The 20,801-nt window shown below is 34.1% G+C and overlaps 2 protein-coding genes across 2 annotated transcripts; both read right to left on the bottom strand.

Annotated features, from left to right (window-relative positions):
* Positions 1-1,524: 1,524 nt before the first annotated feature.
* On the bottom strand, positions 1,525-2,484 carry LOC141489803 (olfactory receptor 51L1-like). Its single transcript, XM_074190217.1, has one exon. It carries the CDS (start codon positions 2,482-2,484, stop codon positions 1,525-1,527), a length of 960 nt encoding a protein of 319 aa, XP_074046318.1.
* An 8,194-nt stretch (positions 2,485-10,678) lies between these two features.
* Positions 10,679-11,638, bottom strand: LOC141489792 (olfactory receptor 51G2-like). Its single transcript, XM_074190216.1, has one exon. The coding sequence runs from the start codon at positions 11,636-11,638 to the stop codon at positions 10,679-10,681; it is 960 nt and encodes a 319-aa protein (XP_074046317.1).
* Between the last annotated feature and the right edge of the window lie 9,163 nt (positions 11,639-20,801).

Below are 20,801 nucleotides of genomic sequence, written 5' to 3'. Positions count from 1 at the left end.
TCAATGTTGTCCTCCATCAGTAGAAAATGGAAATGACATTCATAGAATTTTACAGTCTTAAAAAACTTGGTAGCTATTGAGTTTAACTTCTACTTGACAAGAAATCCCCTCTGTAACATTTCAGTTAATGCTCATCTAAGTAAAATGTGGTAAAAACTTCTAATAAATAGAAATCTACTTCCTTATCCCCTCTTCCCCTCCTCCCTCCATTGGTGGACAAACCTGAAATAACCACCCTACCATTAGATAATTATATTTGAGGGCATTTTTTTTCTTTATTTTAATATTTTTCCCTGTTAAGCCTAAATTTATTTATTTTTCCTATCTTCCAATCATTATTCCTGGTTCTAAACCTTTGAACTAAATAGAACAATTCCAGTTCCTCTTCTATATAGCAATTCTTCAAATTCTATTCAGTAGTATTTGACTCTTTTTGATGTTTTCTCAGAAAAGATACTCAAATGCTTTGCCATTTCCTTCTCCAACCCATTTTTTACAGATGAGGAAACTGAGGTGAACAGGCTTAAGTAATCACATAGCTAGCTAGTGTCTGAGACCAGATGTGAACTCAGATTGTTTTGACTCCAAGACCAGTCTTCTGTCTGCCACCTACTTGCCCTTGTCTTTGTTTGTTTCTAAATTTAAGTCACAGACTTTACATTTATCTCTGTTTGATATCAGTTTACTAAATTAAGCATAATGTTCTGGCTTCTCAAGATATTTAGTCACCTAATATCTAAAATATCATTCCAAATTCTTTGCCTTCTAAAAATTGGATGTGCCTGTCATCTATTCCTAGATACAAGTCATTGATTGAAAGAAAAAAAATAGGTTAAGCTGCATAGGGCCAAGAACAATATCCTGGAGCACTATAACAAATACCTTGTGACAAATTGATTTAAACTACACTTTTAAAAATACTCTGAGTTCAGTATTTTAACCACTTTCTGATACATATTCTATAAGAATAGTTTGATTTGCCAAAATCTAAGTCAATTATATTTAAAACATTTCCCTATTTTAGTATTTATTAATTATCCAAAAGAAATATTATTTTTTCATGACACCCATGCTAGTTCTTTATAATTAATACATCCATCTATCATTTTAGTGATCTATTCTAGAACTTTTTAAGGAATCACTCAAGCTCATTGGCCTATAGTTTGCAGACTTTATTCTTTTCCCTTTTTTGAAAATGAGGATAAAGTTGTATTCTGAAGAGATGACTTAATAGTAACTGAGACCCATAGAATAAAGGTCCATGGATCATTCTAGGTGACTCTCTCCACTTTTATCCCCTTAGTAGAAGTACTATTTTCTTTCCCTCTCATAAAAGCCATACTGTAAGGGTGACTATGTGTGTGTTATCTGTGGGTGAGTGTGTATGTGAATTTCTGTTTGCTCATAAATGAATGTATGCATATGTATATGAGGCCATTAGGATTGATGAGACTACTATATCTTTCAACACTCATCTCAGGTCATCAGAATGACAAGTCTCTTGTGATTGTCTATTAGTGGTGATTACTTCAGTGTAGCGTGCATTGTATTGGGGATGATAAGACGGATAATGCCTCTACGAATTTTCTTATTTTTCACACTATAGATGATTGGGTTAAGAACCGGGGGTACTAGCAGATAAATGTGAGCCATAAGGACATGCACAAGGGGAGAGGCATGCTTGGCAAAACGGTGGACAATTGAAAGGCCAATCATGGGCACATAAAGGATGAGGACAGCACAGATATGAGAAGCACACGTGTTCAGGGCCTTGAGCCTCTCCTCCCAGGATGCAATGTTCAACACAGAGTGAAGGATGAAGATGTAAGACACCAAAATGCCCAATGAATCGCAACCCCAGAATAGAGTGACGAGAATTAACCCATAGATAAAATTGAATTTGGTGTCTGCACAAGCCAGGCGTATTATATCCTGATGCAGGCAATAAGAATGAGAGAGAGTATGAGAATGACAAAATGGGAAGTATGTCAGGCGAATCATCAATGGAATGACAGGCAGGGAACTCCTAAGAACAGCCAATATTCCAATTCTTGCAATACGCTGTGGGGTGAGGATAGTGGTATACCTTAATGGATGGCAGATAGCCACATAGCGGTCAAAGGCCATTGCTAGGAGCACTCCTGATTCTGTGAAAGAAAAGGAATGGATGAAAAACATCTGTATCACACAGGTGTTGAATTCAATCTCCCTGGATATGGACCACAACACTTGGAGGACAGATATAAGGGTGGGAAGAGACATGCCCATATCTGCAAAGGACAACATGGCCAAGAAATAATACATGGGTTCATGGAGGCTTGGGTCAGTCCGGATAGCATGAAGAATGGTGCAGTTACCCACTATTCCAATAAAGTAGAGAATGCAGAAGGGGATAGAGATCCAGTGATGTATCGCCTCATAACCAGGAATTCCAGTAAGGTAGAATGTGGAGGGATGGATACTACTGGAATTGAAATCTGCCATAGACACAGCCCCCAGGGCCACAATCCTATTTCCTTAAATAAGATGAAAGAAACATTAAAAGTTAAAATGAGCACTACTATATATCTGGATACTGTTCTTCATTATAACAACTCACCTCTATTCATCCTCTTATTTTTTCATTGTGTATCTCTATTACTCATCTCCCTTTATCTAATATTCATAAAACAATTCTGGGATTTAAGGTTCTTAAACTTGTTTAGTCTGATATTGATATTAATTAGAAAATTACATTCTAAGTCAGTCTGACCTCATTGCCTACATTGTCTCTGCAATGTGCTCTATTAATATTTTCGTTTAAATTTTATATATTAGTCAAATATTTATCTTTGTAGTTTTCTCTTTTCAAACAACTAAATTGCCAGAATCTGAAAGAGGCACATCTCAATATAGAAAAGGTGTGAAACTAAAGAGAATAGCCATCTCTCTACCAAGAGAAGGGAAAGAAGGAATATGTATACACGAGAGAGTAAAAAGGGAAGTGGAGTCGACACTGAGCAGCTAGTAAAATATCAAATTAAGCAGGCAGAAATATCTTTTGTTCCATAATGGCACAAGGTCTAAAGATTTTATCTTTATCCATTTAAAATTATAGTAGCTAGACGTTTATTTTTTTTTTAGCAAAAGTGATCTTTTTGATCTTTACTGACAGAGGGAGAATCTACCCTTTCTTAATATGAGTTATTAAGTTTTAGAATAAACTTCTACTTTACCATGAATGGACAGTTATATGAAACTAGAAATTACACCTTCATTTTTCCCAGTTTTTATTATTCAAGAAAATTCAAAAGACAATATAGACAATATCCTGTACTCTTTACCCTTCTCAAGAACACAACAATTGACCCCCCCAGGATGGTAATCCCCATTGTGAACCCTGTATGATGATGATGTGTTTACTCTGTCCTATAATTGCCATGGAGTGGGGGGGGGACTAAAAGGGGGAGTGAGAAAGAATGTTTAATCTAGATTCCCATTTGTTCTATAGCTTTAATTTCTATATGTACTTGCATTTATATTTACTTATTTTTAATATTTTAAAATTATTATTTCATTAAATATATTAAATTATTATATATTTAAAATATATTTACTTTCTTTATTGATGCTTCTCTGACTCATGATAACCATGGATGAAAGAAAGACTTTTCTTTCTGCTCTCAGTTGTTATAATGGAGTTTTCTTCTATGACACAGTCTATAATGTTTTCAGTATTTAGTGAAAATGGGAAAGATAGCATGATAGAATAACTACTATATTTGGAGTTAAACGATCTGGAATTCATTTCCATTTGTATTACAGTGAACTCAGGGAAGTTATTTAATTATCTAGACCTCAATTTCCTCATGGATAAAACAGAGAGATTCTTTTTAGTAAATAAGTCCCCTCTAATTCTATATCCTATGAAAAAGTACAAAGTACAGACTCCTCTATCTCTTAACAGGCCAAATCATCTATTCTATGCCTAATCTCTTTATGATACTGAATCATTGAACAATGGTAAACTGTGACTTCTGGATGGAGTAATGTCTGGCTGTCTAGGTATTTTCTTTGCTATGTTAAAGATCTAGATGGAAAGGTTATGAGGCAAGAGAGAGTTTTATTTTTTTTATAATTTTTGTTGCCTAGCATTTTATTTCCCTGGAGGACAATAAGGAATTAACTCCTCCCCCTAGAACCAACATTTCTTTTTAGTGAATTGACTTCTATTCACAGTTAATACTCTTTCTACTCTATCTCTATTTATTTCCATTTTAATATAATATTCAAATGCAAAGGAATGCAAGAGATCATGATTGTATTGAGTATGATTTGCAGGAATCATTGCCCCATAAATCCCCATAAAACAATTCTGTTTTAAAGTGAGTCCAATCCCTTCATCCCAAAGAGAACTTCCTGTGATGGACAATAAACTTCTTCTGGCAATGCCCACTTCACTTTTGAATTTATCTCATTGTTAACAAGTTTTACTTTTCATTAATCTAAATACATTTTTTCTGAAATTTCTATATCTTATTCATAATTCTATATCTTATTCATAATTCAACCTTCTGAAGAAAAGTAAAGTAGTTCTAACACCTAATCAAAATGACAGTTCTTTAAATAATGTGTATTATATAATTCATCTCTCTTAATTTTTCTTTCCTGTAGTTTCTTCAGATCTGTCATTATACTTGTTATCTATTCCAGAAGTTATAGGTTATCAGTCACTGGAGAGTAACTCAGCTCTGCATAGGGTATTCTAGATATGGTCTGAGTAGAGCAATGTATAATAAAAATAAAATTAGATTTTTTTTAAGAAAAGGTCTTAAACTACAAAAGACCCGAGATGTAATCTTAACTAACTGCTTAATTTTCCTCACTTTAATAATATTCTTCTAATGTCACATCAAATAGTTGTAGGATTTTTTTTTCTTTTGTTATTTTATTTGCCGTAACACACTGTTCATAAATATTGACCAGGCAGTTCCATAAGATCCTCCTTTGATTTTCTCCTCACAATAATTGTTGTTTACTCATAATTCCTAAACTTTATCCTCACAAAATCTATTTTTGGAGCCATATAATTAACATTCATTTTATTAAGTTTTAATTTGACTCATTTGATTAACTGCCCATGTAATTTAATATACTAATTATATGAATTATATATTTTATGAATTATATATTAGGCCTTTTTCAACCTTATAACATCTGCAATTTTGATTAGTGTCTCACATAATCACTTCTCCTAAGGCATTGCTAAAACTGTTTGCACTCCATTATGTTATTTTGTATTTTTTATACTGTCTTGTATGTGTACATGTTGTTTTGCTCTGAGAATGTAGAATTTAAATTCTTTACCTATTTACCCTATAATACAAGTCTATATTCTCAATTTTACACTTAAACAATCATGTTTCTTTTCCTATTCCTGAGTCTTTTCTTTGCCTATACCTGGTTCTTATTTCCCCTATGTGAACTCACACAGTTGCAGGATCGATGCTCTCAGCTTAGACAGATTCCTTCCTATGTCCTTAACTTGGGAGATTGAGTTGTAGTTTTCTGACTTTCCAAGGTTATGTCTGATGGTAGAATACCAGGCAAGGAAAGCAGGTCAGTGCTCATGCTTCAGGAAAAAACACTACTTTATGGAACTGTTTTTTTTTCCCTTGTGGAAAGAAACTTTTTTTCCCTAATGAAAATGAGAAACCACAGGAACTCCCTTGGTGAGCAGTGTTTCTCTTCACAACTTTCTTGCCTTTTCTATGAAATCCTTTTAGGATTATAGGACTCTTAACTCTCCATTTTCAATCCCTGACAAGAGGACCCCATTGAAGTATAGTTAATATTCCAGACACATATTCATGGGTCATATTAAATGGGTCATCAGCATGTTTTAGAAATTGGAACTAGAAGGTACTTTAGAGATCATTAGAATAAATCCCATAATATTACAGATTAATAAATTAAGTTTTAGGGGTAACACTGACCCTGGAGTAAGAAAAAAACTAAGTTCAAAACTCAGACACCTAATGATTACCTTGTTGTGTGACCTTGGGTAAGTTGCTTAACCCCATTGACTTGCAACACTCACCAAAAAAATTTTGGCAGTGGTAAGTAGCACAGAAGGGATTTAAATTCAGTTCTGATTTCAAAATGCTCTCTCCTCTAAATTATGGAACTATCAATCAGACAAGCATGTGCTGACTATTTGCCCAATCCTGTCCTAGGTACTGAGAGCAAGTGGAGGCAAAATGTATATGCCAAGGTAGTGTGTATATATTTATATATATATATATACTCTTTTCAGGAGTGTACAGACTGCTCTGAAGATGATTAGTGATTGCAATACAATATAATTAAACATGATACAAGCATACAAGCAGCAAGAGTTCAGAGCAAGATGATGAAGAAAAGTGTAATCAGGAAGGACTTTTCAAATGATTCTGAATTTCAATTGGGGAACATTTTGAAAGATGAAAAAGACATGAGAAAAAATTAACTTTGTGGGGTAAATAGGAGAAAAGATTAAATTCTACATTCTCAGAGGAAAACAATATGTGCACATACAAAACAATATAAAAATACAAAATAACATAGTGGAGTGCAAACAAGAAAATCAAGAAATTTTAAAGGAAGCCAGAAATTTCATATCAAGATAAGGAGAGAAAGCTTTCCAAGGAGAGAAGGAATTTAAAAAGCACATGCACAGATGATGGAATGATTTAAATGGAAATATTAAGTAGATCAATTTGGAAGGGTCATAAAGTAAAAGAAAGATGAGAAATTACTCTTGGGAGATAAGCTGAAGTCATATTGGAAATGATCTTAAATGCCAAAAAGACTAATTCAAGTTTTTATTTGTTTATTCTTTGATTTTTTTTTTCTCCCTTAGAAGAAGCCTTGGGATTTTCTTGAGTAAGGCTAACATAGAATTGTGCTTTGTTAATTATTTCACAAAGTTATTATCAGAAAACAAATCATAAACTTTTAATTGTGCTACAAAAAATGAGTTGTTATGTAGAATTTGAAAAAGGAGAAGTCTTGGGGAAAAACACATTTGAGTGATTGTTAATCTTTTTTTGTGATATTCTGTCTCTGTATCACTTTTTTCACTCTTAGTGTCACTTCTCTATTACTCTCTATACCTGAAATGTTCATTGGCTACAATTTTCCAGTTTCCTAGCTAATAGGCATTTCCATATGCTTGCTTTATTAGATGTAGAAAACTAATTAGCTCTCTCAGATGCCCTTATTTTCCCTATAAAACAAAGCCCTTGATCCTCATTGGATGTGAATTATCTCAGGAAGTGGGATGCTTTAGACCATCCTAAAAAAGTGGATTGTTAACAGTATGATTCACTGTGGTAAAGAATGTAGGATTATTTGATGCTTTGTTTATGATACTCGCACTTAGAGTTAACTTACTGTACTAATGTTGGAAAGGCACCATTTTTTTTCCTAATGGATGAGACAAAATTCCATCTATCTTCTATCATGATGAGGAAAATATGCAGAAAGTTAAATAATAGCTTCTTACTGTACTATCATGTATTTACCTTCATCTCCCATTTCTGGTCTGAAATTCCCAACCAGACTAACACCCTGGGTATACTGCCCTATCTGTATCCTTATCTTTGCCTTTGCCCCTATGATCTTGGGAGCCACTTTTTAGCCTTCCTGTAAATATTAAAGCAAAAGATATTAGCATTAGATATGTAAGAACTCTTATGCAGAGTCCTCTTTAACTTACTTTATGGAGATTATAAAAACATATTGGAGAAGAAAAAGTAAGAAACTGAAGCATTTAAAAAGTAATAGAACTGAGTAAGACAGTAGAGGCTTCACCAGCTCCAAGTTTCCTGATCTGCAAGGTACTGTATGTCCCAAAGTACCTCATTTGGAACCTCGTAGACTTGAGTGCAAAGTAATCTAAAGAGTATAAGAGGACAACAAAAGGACTGAACTAAGGATCAGGAGAGCTGGGTGCTCATTTTCAGCTACTTCATTAAATTATTATATGACTTTAGCGTGGGGCTTGATAGGATGGTTCCAAGGTCTTTTCCAGTTCTGTCAAACTATGACATAGGCTCTGAACTTGTGACATGTCAGTCAGTCCATCAGTAAACAAATATTTGCACTTGAGATTTGAGGAAAGATAAATGACAGAATAAGGGGGCAGCTAGGTGGTACAGTGGACAGAGCATCAGATCTGTAATTAGAAGGAATTGATTTCAAATCTGACCTCAGACACTTGATATTTGCTTAGCTGTGTGACCCTAGACAAGTCACTTAACCCCATTGCCTTGCAAAAAAAATAACAAATGACAGAATAAGGAGCCTGGACTTTTTTTGTGTGTCTTGAATGATTGAATCCTATCCTAGGTTGTAATAAAAGAATATTACAAAGGTTTTGAGTTTTATAATTTTTCTCCCTCTCACCTCCCCCTGAAGAAATATAGACTCTACATAATTGTGCTAACCATGATAAACATAATTACATGCAATTATACTAAACATAATCACATTGTGAAAGAAGAATCAAATCCAGACTGAACAAAAAAATGAGAGGGAAAAATGACATATCTTAGGCAATTTTTAAAAATTGAAGATCGGAAAATTTGGTCTGCATTTAAAATCCACAACTCCCTCTCTGAATATGGATGGTATTTTTCATCACAAGTGTTTTAGAATTATCTTTGATTATCATACTGTTGAAATGAACAAGTCAATCATAGTTGATCGTCATTCAATATTGTTAATGTATATAAATGTTCTTCTGTTTCTGCTCATTTCACTCACCATCGGTTAATGTAAATCTTTTCAGGTTTTTCTGAAGTCCCCTCCCTCATGTTTCTTATAGAACAATATTGTTCCATCACATTCATATAGCACAGTTTGTTCAACCATTCCCCAATTGATGGGCATTCCCTCAATTTCCAATTCACTGCCACTTTGAATAAAGTGATATATTCTTCCTCTAAAAGATGAACTACCTGGTAACCTTATGTAACTCTGATATGGGAAAGGAGATTATAAAACTTCAGTCACCATATCAGAAATCAAACTACATCAGAAAATCATATTCCTTTTGCATAATATCCTTTAATGGAGAGATCACTTGGAACAACTATATTTCTTTTAATCTGAGAAATTGAAATTTGAGCTTGCATTCTAGTCACATGGCCACAAGTACTCAATACCTAAAACCTTTCACCTTGATGTTGACTTACTATTTCAGGGCTACATAAAAAGGTGGAATGCAGGTAACTTTCAGCTGCTATGACCTTTAAATGCTACATATATAAGCAAGTAAGCTTTCTAAAATAGAGAAAAGATGAAATATTACATGTGAAAGAATCCTGCATGAGTATTAGTCCAGAATATGAACATGCAGTTTTCAGACAAAGAAATCATAACTATCTAAAGTCATATAAAAAATACTTTAAGTTACTATTGATTAGAGAAATAAAAATTAAAACAACTCTGAGGTACTACCTCGCACTTATCAAATTGGCTAATATGACAAAAATTAAAATTATGGATGTTGGAAAGCTGCACTGTTGGTGAAGTTGTGAACTCTTCCAACCATATTTCAGAGAAATTTGGAAATATTCCTGAACGACTATAAAATTGTGCATACCCTTTGATTCACAAATACCACTTCTAGATCTATATCCCATATACATCAAAAAAGGGAAATAAACTATTTGTACAAAAATATAGCATGATCTTTTAAGAATTGGAAGTTAAAGCTGCAGTCATCACATTGGAAAGCAATCAAATGAAATATTATTGTACTATAAGAAGTGACAAGAAAATCCTGGCAAGACTTACCTAAATTCATGTAAGGTGAACTAAGTAGAATCAGAACATTGTACTCTGTAACAACAATATTATTTGATGAGGAACTGAGAATGACTTAGTTATTCTCAGCAATATAGCGACTGAAGACAAAACCAAACTTAATGATGATATATACTATCTGCCTCAAGAGAAAGAACTTATATTATTTGAATACAGACTGAAACATGCTGGTTTAGACTTTATTTTTTGTTTTTCTTTGATTCAAATAATCTTGTGCAAAATGACTTTACATGATTGCACGCTTAAAACCCATATCTGATTCTTTACCATTTCACACAGAGGGAAGGAGAGAAGGGGAAGGAGAAACAGAATTTGGGGCTGAAAGTATTAAAATACTGTAAAATGTTTTAACATGTACTTAAGAGGAAATAAAATATATTTTTAAAAGAGTTGGACTGAAAGTGAGAAAAAATTAAGATTTTCTTGAAAAGTATGAAGAATCTTGGGGAAGAAAACACTACAAATCAGTTGCTAAACTCATGGCTTATGGGTAAGTGTCCAAATTAGATTAAACTGCCAATAGAAAATGAGTAACTTTGATTATTTAAAATTAATATAAATAAAACAAACATAGGAGAAGTTAATTTGTAATTTCATAATGAAATATGAAGTCAAATGGGTTCTATTCTATTTGAATTTGACTACATTGCTGTGTAGCTCCTTCTTTCACTATAAAAGAGTCTCTTCTAGTACTGCTATTTTATCTTCCCACTGAACTTCACTTGATTGGGAGAAGGGTTATGATGCTCATATAATAATACACCTTCACCTCTGAGTCTCAGTACATCATAGGGTCAGTTATCTTGGATATTATTTCTTAACTTACCTACCCCAAGACAGAATGGATTTTCTTAGGGGCAAGTAAACGTATGACCCCTCTACGTATCTGCTTGGTCTTTACACTGTAGATGATGGGATTGAGCACAGGTGGTACCAGCAGGTAGATATGGGCCATAAGGATATGAACAAGAGGGGAAGCATGGTTTGCAAATCGGTGGACTATGGACAGGCCAATCATTGGCACATAAAGAATGAGGACAGCACAGATGTGAGAAGCACATGTATTCAGGGCTTTGAGTCTCTCCTCTCGGGATGCAATGGTCAGCACAGAACGGAGAATAAAAATATAAGACACCAAGATACCCAGGGAGTCAAATCCCCATAGTACAGTTATTAAAACCAATCCATATATGACATTAAACTTGATATCAGCACAAGCCAAGCGAATCATGTCCTGATGTAAACAGTAAGAATGGGAGAGAACATGGGAACGACAAAAGGGGAAGTAAGGAAGGCGGGCCAATAGTGGAATCATGCACAATGCACTCCTAAGGAAAGCTGCTGCTCCAATCTTGGCAATGCGCTGTGGGGTGAGGATGCTGGAATATCTCAGGGGGTGGCAGATGGCTACATAGCGGTCAAAGGCCATTGCCAGGAGAACTGCTGATTCTGTGAAGGAGAATGTATGGATAAAGAACATCTGCATCACACAGGTGTTGAATTCAATCTCCCTGGAGATGGACCACAAGACTCGGAAAAGAGATACAAGGGTGGGAAGGGACATGCCCATATCAGTTAGAGATAACATGGCTAAGAAATAGTACATGGGTTCATGAAGGCTTGGATCAGTGCGGACTATATGAAGGATGATACAGTTGCCCACTATCCCAACCAGGTAGAGCATGCAGAAAGGAATGGAGATCCAATGGTGTAATGTCTCATGACCAGGAATTCCAGTGAGATAGAATGTAGTAGATAGGGCACTACTGACATTGAACTCAGTCATAGTTCTTTACAGAGGCACAAAACCATCTCACAGCAAATCAATCCTACAAGAAAATGAAAGAGCAAACATACAAAGGGCTTCATTAGATATCATCACACAGTACTCATTATATTGACATTTGTCTCCCATATTCTTGCTTTGTCTTTCTCCATCATTTCCTATTATACTGAGGATGACTGCTTTTTCAGTTAAATGATCCATTTCATCCTTGTACAGACCCAAGCATCTCTCATCAGCTTTATGATTTACAAATGTCATTGGAAGTTAAGTAAACACTGGGTCATAATTCAACAACCTGGTTTGAAACTAGACATTATTTAGTACCTATGTGATCTTAAGTATCCATGTAACCACTCTGCACTTCATTTTATTCATCTTGTTCTTATGAAAACTATGAATGACATTGGAAGAGTGCTTTAAGCTTTCCAAAAGAAAAGAAAACAAAAAATGAAGTGCTTTTTCTCTGTTATAGAAAAGTGAGTTTGATGGGGTATTCTGGGATCTGGATTGGGGTAGGGGGGATCTCTTTCAGAAAGGAATGTCTTTAGTTGAATTCAATTAATTAACATTCTAACAGCATACTCTGTTTCCTTTCCTCCATGTTTTTATGTCTACTGTCTTCTGATGCTTCAGCAGGATTCTACTGAAGGTTAATTACAGTCCAATGTCTTCCATTTGTCCTAGGGACAAAATATAAATTATTTGCTCTGAATCTCAAGGATTCTCTCCCCTCCCCATTCCCTTCAAGTTGAGAATCCTTCACTGTGTATATGTCAATCTGTCAAGACCTCCTTAGGAAACAAGTCCCTTCCCACATCTCCAGTCCCAGTTTCTTTCCTATAAACTCCTGATTCTCCCACTTTTCTCATCCTGTACGATCCATCCTCTTATTCTAGCTACATATTCTTCTAGCCCCATTATAAATAATACACAGAAAAAAAGGAGTTGCTTAGATGGAATCTGCATTGTATATGGGTTCCCATTTTTATATTGTCCACCAAAAGACCCTCTATTCTATTCTTAAAGTCTGAATCATAGTGAACCTTTGATACCCTCCCCCCAATTTCCTAGAGACAGAGAAGGAAACCTCCCCACCAACCCCTGCTGACACATCCTTTTCCTCCTTAGTTCAAATAAGACAAGATTAGAATTTTTTCAAAGTGAACCTTTCCTAAGATACTTAAGAAAAACAAAACATCTAAGAGAGGAGGTGACAGAGTCCAGAATTTTGATATTAATATGATTAAATTAGAGCCCATTGTACTCTTTGCTAATGTAACTTACAAGACAATTCCATTCTCTTCTTGCATCATCCTGAGGGCTCCTAGAATCCATGTTTCTGTGTTTCACAATGAGTTATTTTCCCCATTCCTTTTTTAATTTCTCTTATATTCTCCACCACTCCAATCATGGTAAAGTTGATACTCTAGCCACAAAACCTGGGGCAACTAGGTGGCACAGTGGATAGATCACTGGCCCTCAAGTCAGGAAGACCTGAGTTTAAATCTGATCTCAGACACTTAATATTTAACTTTGTCACCATGGGCAGCTCACTTAACCCCATTGCCTTGCAACCCCCCCCAAAATAACCAAAGCAAACCCCACACAAAATCTAATAATATACCCCAATCAAAAATTGTAATAGATGCTAAATAGACCCCAAAAGATTCTGGAAAAGTTTAATGAATTACCTTTATTATACTTCATTAAAACAAGAGAGGGAAATATTTCAGACTGGCATTCAGACTCTCTGAAATACTGGCTGATGAATTGATTTTCCTTAAATAACCCTTTTTGAACATCTTGGGTTGCTAATTTCACATTTTCCTATCCTAACAACCCTATCTTTATTCTCTATTCTCCCTAAACAGATTCTCTGCATCCTCTCTCAAGTTACTCCCTGTGCCTACTCTTTTGGGAAGGTTCCATATAGTGTTTGTTTCCTCAAACTTTGTATGCCACAAATCCTATCCCACTACCTTTATCCCCTACCTTTCTGGATCTACTCTCCATTCATTCCTATTCCCATTATGTTCCATCTATATCCAATTACTATTAATTATTTCAGTGAATCGCAGAACTTAACATTAGAAAGGATTTCAGAAATCCAACCAATTCCAGAGAGGAGTCCTCTCTATGATATCCTCAATAAGTGTTATTCCAGTATCCTAGTTCATGATGGAACATCTCCAGTAGAGCAGAAGATAGAACATTAGGCCTGGAGTTATGAACTCATGAGTTCAAATCTTGTCTCAGATTCTTACCAACTATATGATCCTGGACAAGTCCTAGAACCACTATCTATCTCAGTTTCCTCATTCATTAAATAGAAATAATAATAAATAATAATAATAATAATAACATTATTCTCCCAGTATTGTTGTGAGAATCAGATAAAATAGTATTGATAAGTTACTGTGGAAATTATAGATAGATATGATGATTACTATTATTATATTCTTTGCAATATTAATAACAATTATAATGATGATAATTATTTCATGGGGTAGCATGTTACATTTATAAATAGCTTGAATTGTTAGGCAGTTTTCCTTATAATAAGCCTAAATCTGCTTCTCTGCAATTTCCATTTATGGTTCCTCTTTTTTTCCCCGTAAAGCTAATCACTCCTACATGCGAGAGTTCTTTGAATAACTGAAGACAGCTCTTCTTAAATACATTGTGTTCTATACCAAACTCTCTGAATGCTTAACTTCCTGCAGTAAATCTATAGTCCTCTTTTCATCCTGGTCGACCTTTTCTGATTTACCCCCATCTGTACTTCATTCTTAAGCTGTGATGTAAAGATAATACTGGGCAAGGTAAAATATAGAGATCCTACAAAATTACCTTTCTCATTTTGTGCCCTATGGTTCTATTAATCTTCTCTAAGCATGTATAATACTATTGTCTTAAGAAACTCACTTTCAATTGCATTCAATAAATGACTGCCCACTACATATCACTGCTTTAGTAAAACCAGATTTTTTTTATTTTCAAATGAATTGCCATCTCCTTATAGTTGACTTTTTTACCTAAATATAAGCCTGTATATTTTCCCCACTAAATGTAATATTAGATTCTACTCATTTTTCTAGTCTTTCAAGTTCAGTTTGAATCCCAGCTCTAGTGAGATGTGATCAAACATAAAATCTATTACTTTTGGTTTTATGTCACCTGAAATTTCACATACATGCAATTTATACCTTTATCCAAATCATTATTAAAAATGTTCAACAGCAGATTTCCTTCCTTCTTCTTTCCACTTTCTCTCCATGCTATTCTCATTTCTTTGTTCCTTCCTCACATCATTTTCCACTCATACACTCAGAATCAAGAAAATGACTGATCTGAGTCTAGCTAGATGCACCTGAGCTGGGGGTTTGGCATATATTATATTTCTTTCCTGGAAACCTCAAGAGAATATGAAATCATGATTGAATCCCAAGGTGGTCAGTGCCCATGAATCAAGCAAGCATAAGTTGCCCTTCTTATCCCAGAGGAGGGAGAACTTTCTATAGGATTGGGAGAGCAACTGGGAATTCTCACAGGAAAAAGGATCTATATGATTCAACTTTCATTTTATTTTTCTTTATTTCTCACATTAACAATAACTCGCAAGGAAGACATTTAATTTTAAGAAATTTATATCATCGATTGGATCATAAACACAAACATAAACACATGGAGGGTTAGGCCTACAGGACAATCATCTTGGCAGTTCTGTGAATGATAAACTAAAGGGTGGAAAGATTTGAAGTTTAGCATTCTGGAAATAGGTATACAAAGTCTAAGGGAAAGGTGAAAGGACATGAACTAGGATAATGACTATGTGAGTGGGGAAAAGGAATATCTCCTAATGTAGGAAACATAAGATCTGACACCTGACATAATATGTAAAGTGAATGATAATGACAGAAAGATGACTTCATGGATGTAGATTTAGTATCCACTGGATCATATTTGTGGGATATCTTGAAATAGAATAACTACTACAGCACATTGTAATAGAATACCATTTTGAGCTCAACGGTACCTTGGAGATCAAAAAGTATAATATTTTCATTATATAAATGATGAAAGAAAGATAAAAAAAGAAATTTGACTCATGAAAGGTCATTGATGTATCAGCAAATAACAACCAAGTTTTTCCAAGTCTTCTGATTCTAGATTCAGTATTCTTTTCACTCTATAATGGTTTCTGAATTAAATATTTAAAAAAGCATTTACTGAGGAGGAAAGGACCCAGCCCTATAAAGTGTGATGGGGATAGAAAAAGTATCAAAGACAGTGCATAGTATAGACAGGTAATGGACCCAAGTTTTCCTGACTCTGGCTCTATGACTAACTCTCCTTCCATCACAAAATATTTCCTTCTAAAGCAAACCGTTATATACATGATTAATTAGATTATTGTCAAAATAGACAATTGGATGATATATCATATATATATATATATATATATATATATATATATATATAGAGAGAGAGAGAGAGAGAGAGAGAGAGAGAGAGAGGACTTTGCAAATGTAATGACCTATTTTAATATGCCTTATTAAAGAAAAACTGGAAATCAGTATTTGCAAACGTATGCTTATGTGTGGTGATTAAGAAAATATTGATCAAAGGCAAAACAATTATCTTGTGATTGAAGGTGAAGGTCATTTCATTTTTGAATGTCACAAAATTTCTAAAATAAGTTTAAAGCAAATAATTCTACATTAGAGATCTTTAAAATTCAGGTACATCATAATAAGTGATCAAAATTCAAAAGAACACTGACCCAATCATCAAAAATTACTTTACTGAACTCAACAAAATAGCTAATAATTCAATCATTCAATCAACAGGAATAAAGCTCAATAATCCTTTGGGAAATGATTTAATAGGTGGGAACAAAGGGAGCATACTAATACTTCATCTTAAGTCATGTTACAACGTTCCAAAGTCCTACAACTATTTTGACCCAGAATAAAAAAAGTTGATTAATGAAATCAATTTGAAGCTCAAATATCAGCAAAAATTAACTAAAATAGTGCAGAGTTTAATAAATCAAGAATACTAACTCATGATAAAAGTTCTCAGGATCCAACAGAACTTCTAGGAATGCTGTAAATAGACTGGCAGAAATTGGGTTTACATCAATATCTCATAAAGAAAACAAGGGAGCCAGGTGGCACAGTGGATAGAAGGATTAGAATCAGGAAATCTCAAGATCATGAATTCAAATTCACTTTAAAAAATTATTAACTATGTGAACCAGACCATATCATTTAACTTTTTTTCCTCTGTTTATTTATCTGGAAAAAGAACTGGAAAAAGAAATGGCAAACCACTCCAGTATTGTTGCTAAGAAAACACCAAATGAGGTCACAGAAAATCAGGCACAACTGAAAATAGCAACAGCAAAATATACCCTATAATAATAAACATCAAATAGACATAAGAGAGATATGTCATGTCACAGAAAATCAAAAATAGAAAGAAAGTCAACCAATGAAACAACCACTTCTGAACCATACTTTCTATACTCTGGACATTCTACAAAGGGGTTGGTATGAGAAATGACTGAGTGATCAGTAAAAACAGACAAATCATTAAAGCTTTCAAAAAAACGGTTCTGGCATTGTGTTCATAGATTATGGAGGGTTGCAGGTTTCAAAAAAAACCTCATCTTCCTGATTTCAAATTTGGACTCAGATGCTTATGAACTGTTTAACCCTGGATAAGATCCTTAACTGTTAGCTTCAGTTTCCTCACATGTAAAAAGAGCTGTAAAAGGAAATGTCAAACCATTGCATTATCTTTGCCAAGAAAATCCTTAATGGGGGTCACTAAAAGTTATTCATCATGGATTGTATTGTAAAAAAGAGAAATTTATATCTATATCATATATATATATATATATATATATATATATATCTACACATATATGTATATACATACATGTGTATGTATAATTATACATATAATAAAGATCCCTTAACTTCTCTAACTTGACAATTTCTTAAACTACTCAGTTTCAATGGTCTCCCTTTCACCTTAGATATACAGAAAGATGATCATGCCCCTGATCTTACTATCACCTAGATGAGTTTTACTTCCATTTTCATGAAGTCTGAAATACATTAATTTGATCATCATTCCTTATCATTTCATCTTTCCCTTCATCTTACATCTTTTAGACCCCTTCTTTTTCATCACCATAACCTCCAATGTCTTTATTCTCTTGTTCTTTCTCACATTGGTTACATCTATCTCTCTTTCCAATGTACCCTTTGATGCATTGTTGCAAGTTACACATTCCTCTACACTTTATTTACATGCTCCTTTCCCAACTCTAAGACTGTATTTGGATCCTGCAATTTCATTTAATCTAAACAGCAAGGATTTTATGCTCCCAAATTGTTTCCTATTCTACTCACACAATTATCCCAATTCTATTTATTCTTTCTTGTCTCCTATTGTACCTCCTCATGCTCTCAGCTAAGGACCTCATTTCATACTAAATGGCAATATTGGGCTATCTAGGTGATGCAGTGGATAGAGCATTTACCCTTAAGTCATAAGAACTTGTGTTCAAATCTAGTCACAGACACTTACTAGCTCTGTGATCCCAAAGAATTAGCTCTCCTCCAGCAGTTCCTCAATTGACAGTTGCTTAAAGGATATGAGCAGGTTGTAATATTTTTTTTTTTTGCAGGGCAATGGCATTAAGTGACTTGCCCAAGGCCACACACAGCTAGGTAGTAATTAAGCATCTGAGGTCAGATTTGAACTCAGGTACTCCTGAGTCCAGGGCTGGTGCTCTATCCACTGCACCACCTAGCCACACCTGAGTCAGTTGTTATTAAGAGGAGAAATTCTTGTCCTCTCTTTGACACATTCACAATCAAAATAAAGACATTCAAAGCAACCAGGTTGTGGACATCTCAGAAAATGCTGATATTTCTCTGAAGGATCAGACAGTTATTATGAAGGGGTCCAGAGGAATATATATAGATGATATGGATATAGATATAGATTAGATATCGATATTGATATAGATATAGATAGATATGATATGGATATGCATATGGATATAGGTATGGATATAGGTATAGGTATAGATTAGAGATAGAGATAGAGATAGAGACAGAGAAAGACATAGAAATAGAGATAGAGACAGAGACAGAGATATGAAGATGATATAGAGATAGAGATAGAGATGCAGAGATAGAGATAGAGATAGATAGATATAGATATAGATATAGATGGTATAGATATAGATATAGATATAGATGCTATAGATATAGATGTAAATTTTAACATCTTTCAAAGTACAGTTGATTTCTAACTTTATCCATGAAGTTTTCTCTAATGTCATCAGTTCAAAGATATCCCTTATTCAGATTTGATTGCAGATCTTTGAATATACCACATTTCTTATTCACTTATTGTCTTTTAATTTGCATCATAGTTATTTGTATATGTCTTTTATTTCCTCACTGAACTATAAGATTATAAAGAGAAAACATCATTCGATTTATAGTTGTGACCCTACTAAAATGGTACAAAGCTTCACATTTAATAAATATTACATATACAGTTTTCTATAGGACTCAAAAGGTCTAAATTTTAAAAATAATGCTTTTATTTTATTTTTCTCAATTAAATGTAAAACAATTTTAACATTTTTTAATATAATTTTTGAGCTTCAATCCCTCCCTTCCTCACTTCCCCTTCTCCTTGAAAGGCAAGCATCTTTCTATAGATTATCCAGATTTTCATATTAGTTATATTGCAAAAAAAGAACAAAAAACCCCAAAATAAATAAAGTCAAGAAAAATAAATAAGGAAAAATATGCTTCAATCTTTCTTTCTATGGAAGTAGATTGTATCTTAAAAATCAATGTGGGTCAAATTAAAAAAAAGCAATTCAGAAAGGTCAGTGAGGAGAAGAATGCCTTAGAAAGCAAAACTGGCCAGATGGAAAAGTAGATACAAAAGCCTTCTGAAGAAATTAATTCCTTTCAGTGTATAATAGAGCTAAAAGAGGCTGATGACTTTGTGAGAAATCAAGAAACAATAAAGGAAAACCAAAAGAATGAAAATCTAGAAGAAAATTGAAATATGTCATTGGAAAAACTGTCAGAAAACAGATTCAGGAGAGAAAATTTTAAAAAATTATTGGACTAACTGAATGTCATGACAAAAATAAAACCTAGACTTCATTTTTCAAGAAATCTTCCAGGAAAACTATACTGATATCCTAGAAGCAGATTCAATGATCATCTCCTGAATGAGATCCTAAACTGAAAACTGCCAGGAATATAATAGTTAAATTTCAGAACTTCCAAGTCAAAGAAAAATATTACAAACTTCCAGAAAGAAACAATTCAAATTTCTGGAGCTACAGTCAGGATAACCCAAGATTTAGCACCTTCTATATTGAGGACTCCTAGGGTTTGTAATATGTTATTCTGCAAGGCAAAAGAGCTTTGATTACAACCAAGAATCAACTGCCTAACAAAATTAAACTTATTCTTTCAGGGGGAAAAGATGGATATTCAATAAATTAGGGGATTTTTAAATTTTCTTGATGAAAAGATGAGTGCTGAGCATAAAATTTGATCTTCAAGTACAGGACTCAGATGAAGCATAGAGAGGGTAGACAGGGAGGGCAAATCATAAGGGTCTTAATTCTCTATTGAACTGCTTGTATTTCTGCATGGGAAAATGATATTGACAACTCATTTGAACCTTCTCATTAGGGGAGAAAAGAGGAGTAAATATACAAGGCACAGGAAGGAGATGAATTTAAAGTAATAAGATATTAAAAAGATACAGTTAAGGGCAGCTAGGTGGTGCAGTGGATAGAGCACCGGTCCTGGGGTCAGGAGTACCTGAGCTCAAATCTGAAATCAGACACTTAATAATTACCTGGCCACTTAACCCCCTCGCCTTGCCAAAAATAAAAACCCTAAAAAAAGATGCAGTTAAGGAGGGGAAGAACTGAATGTACTTAAAGAAATGTAAAGGATAGGTAGAATGTAGAAAGTTATTTCACATAAAAGAGACAAGAAAAAGCTATTGCAGTGGAGGGGAAGATAGAGAAGGTGAGGGGAGAGTGAGTGAACCTTACTCTCATCAGAAGTGCTCAGAAAGGGAATTATTATATATA

The sequence above is a fragment of the Macrotis lagotis genome, chromosome 1 (genome assembly GCF_037893015.1).
Source record: "Macrotis lagotis isolate mMagLag1 chromosome 1, bilby.v1.9.chrom.fasta, whole genome shotgun sequence".
Taxonomy (NCBI): Eukaryota; Metazoa; Chordata; class Mammalia; order Peramelemorphia; family Peramelidae; genus Macrotis; species Macrotis lagotis.
Note: the sequence above shows the minus strand (reverse complement) of the source record. Positions and strands in the feature narration are given on the sequence as shown.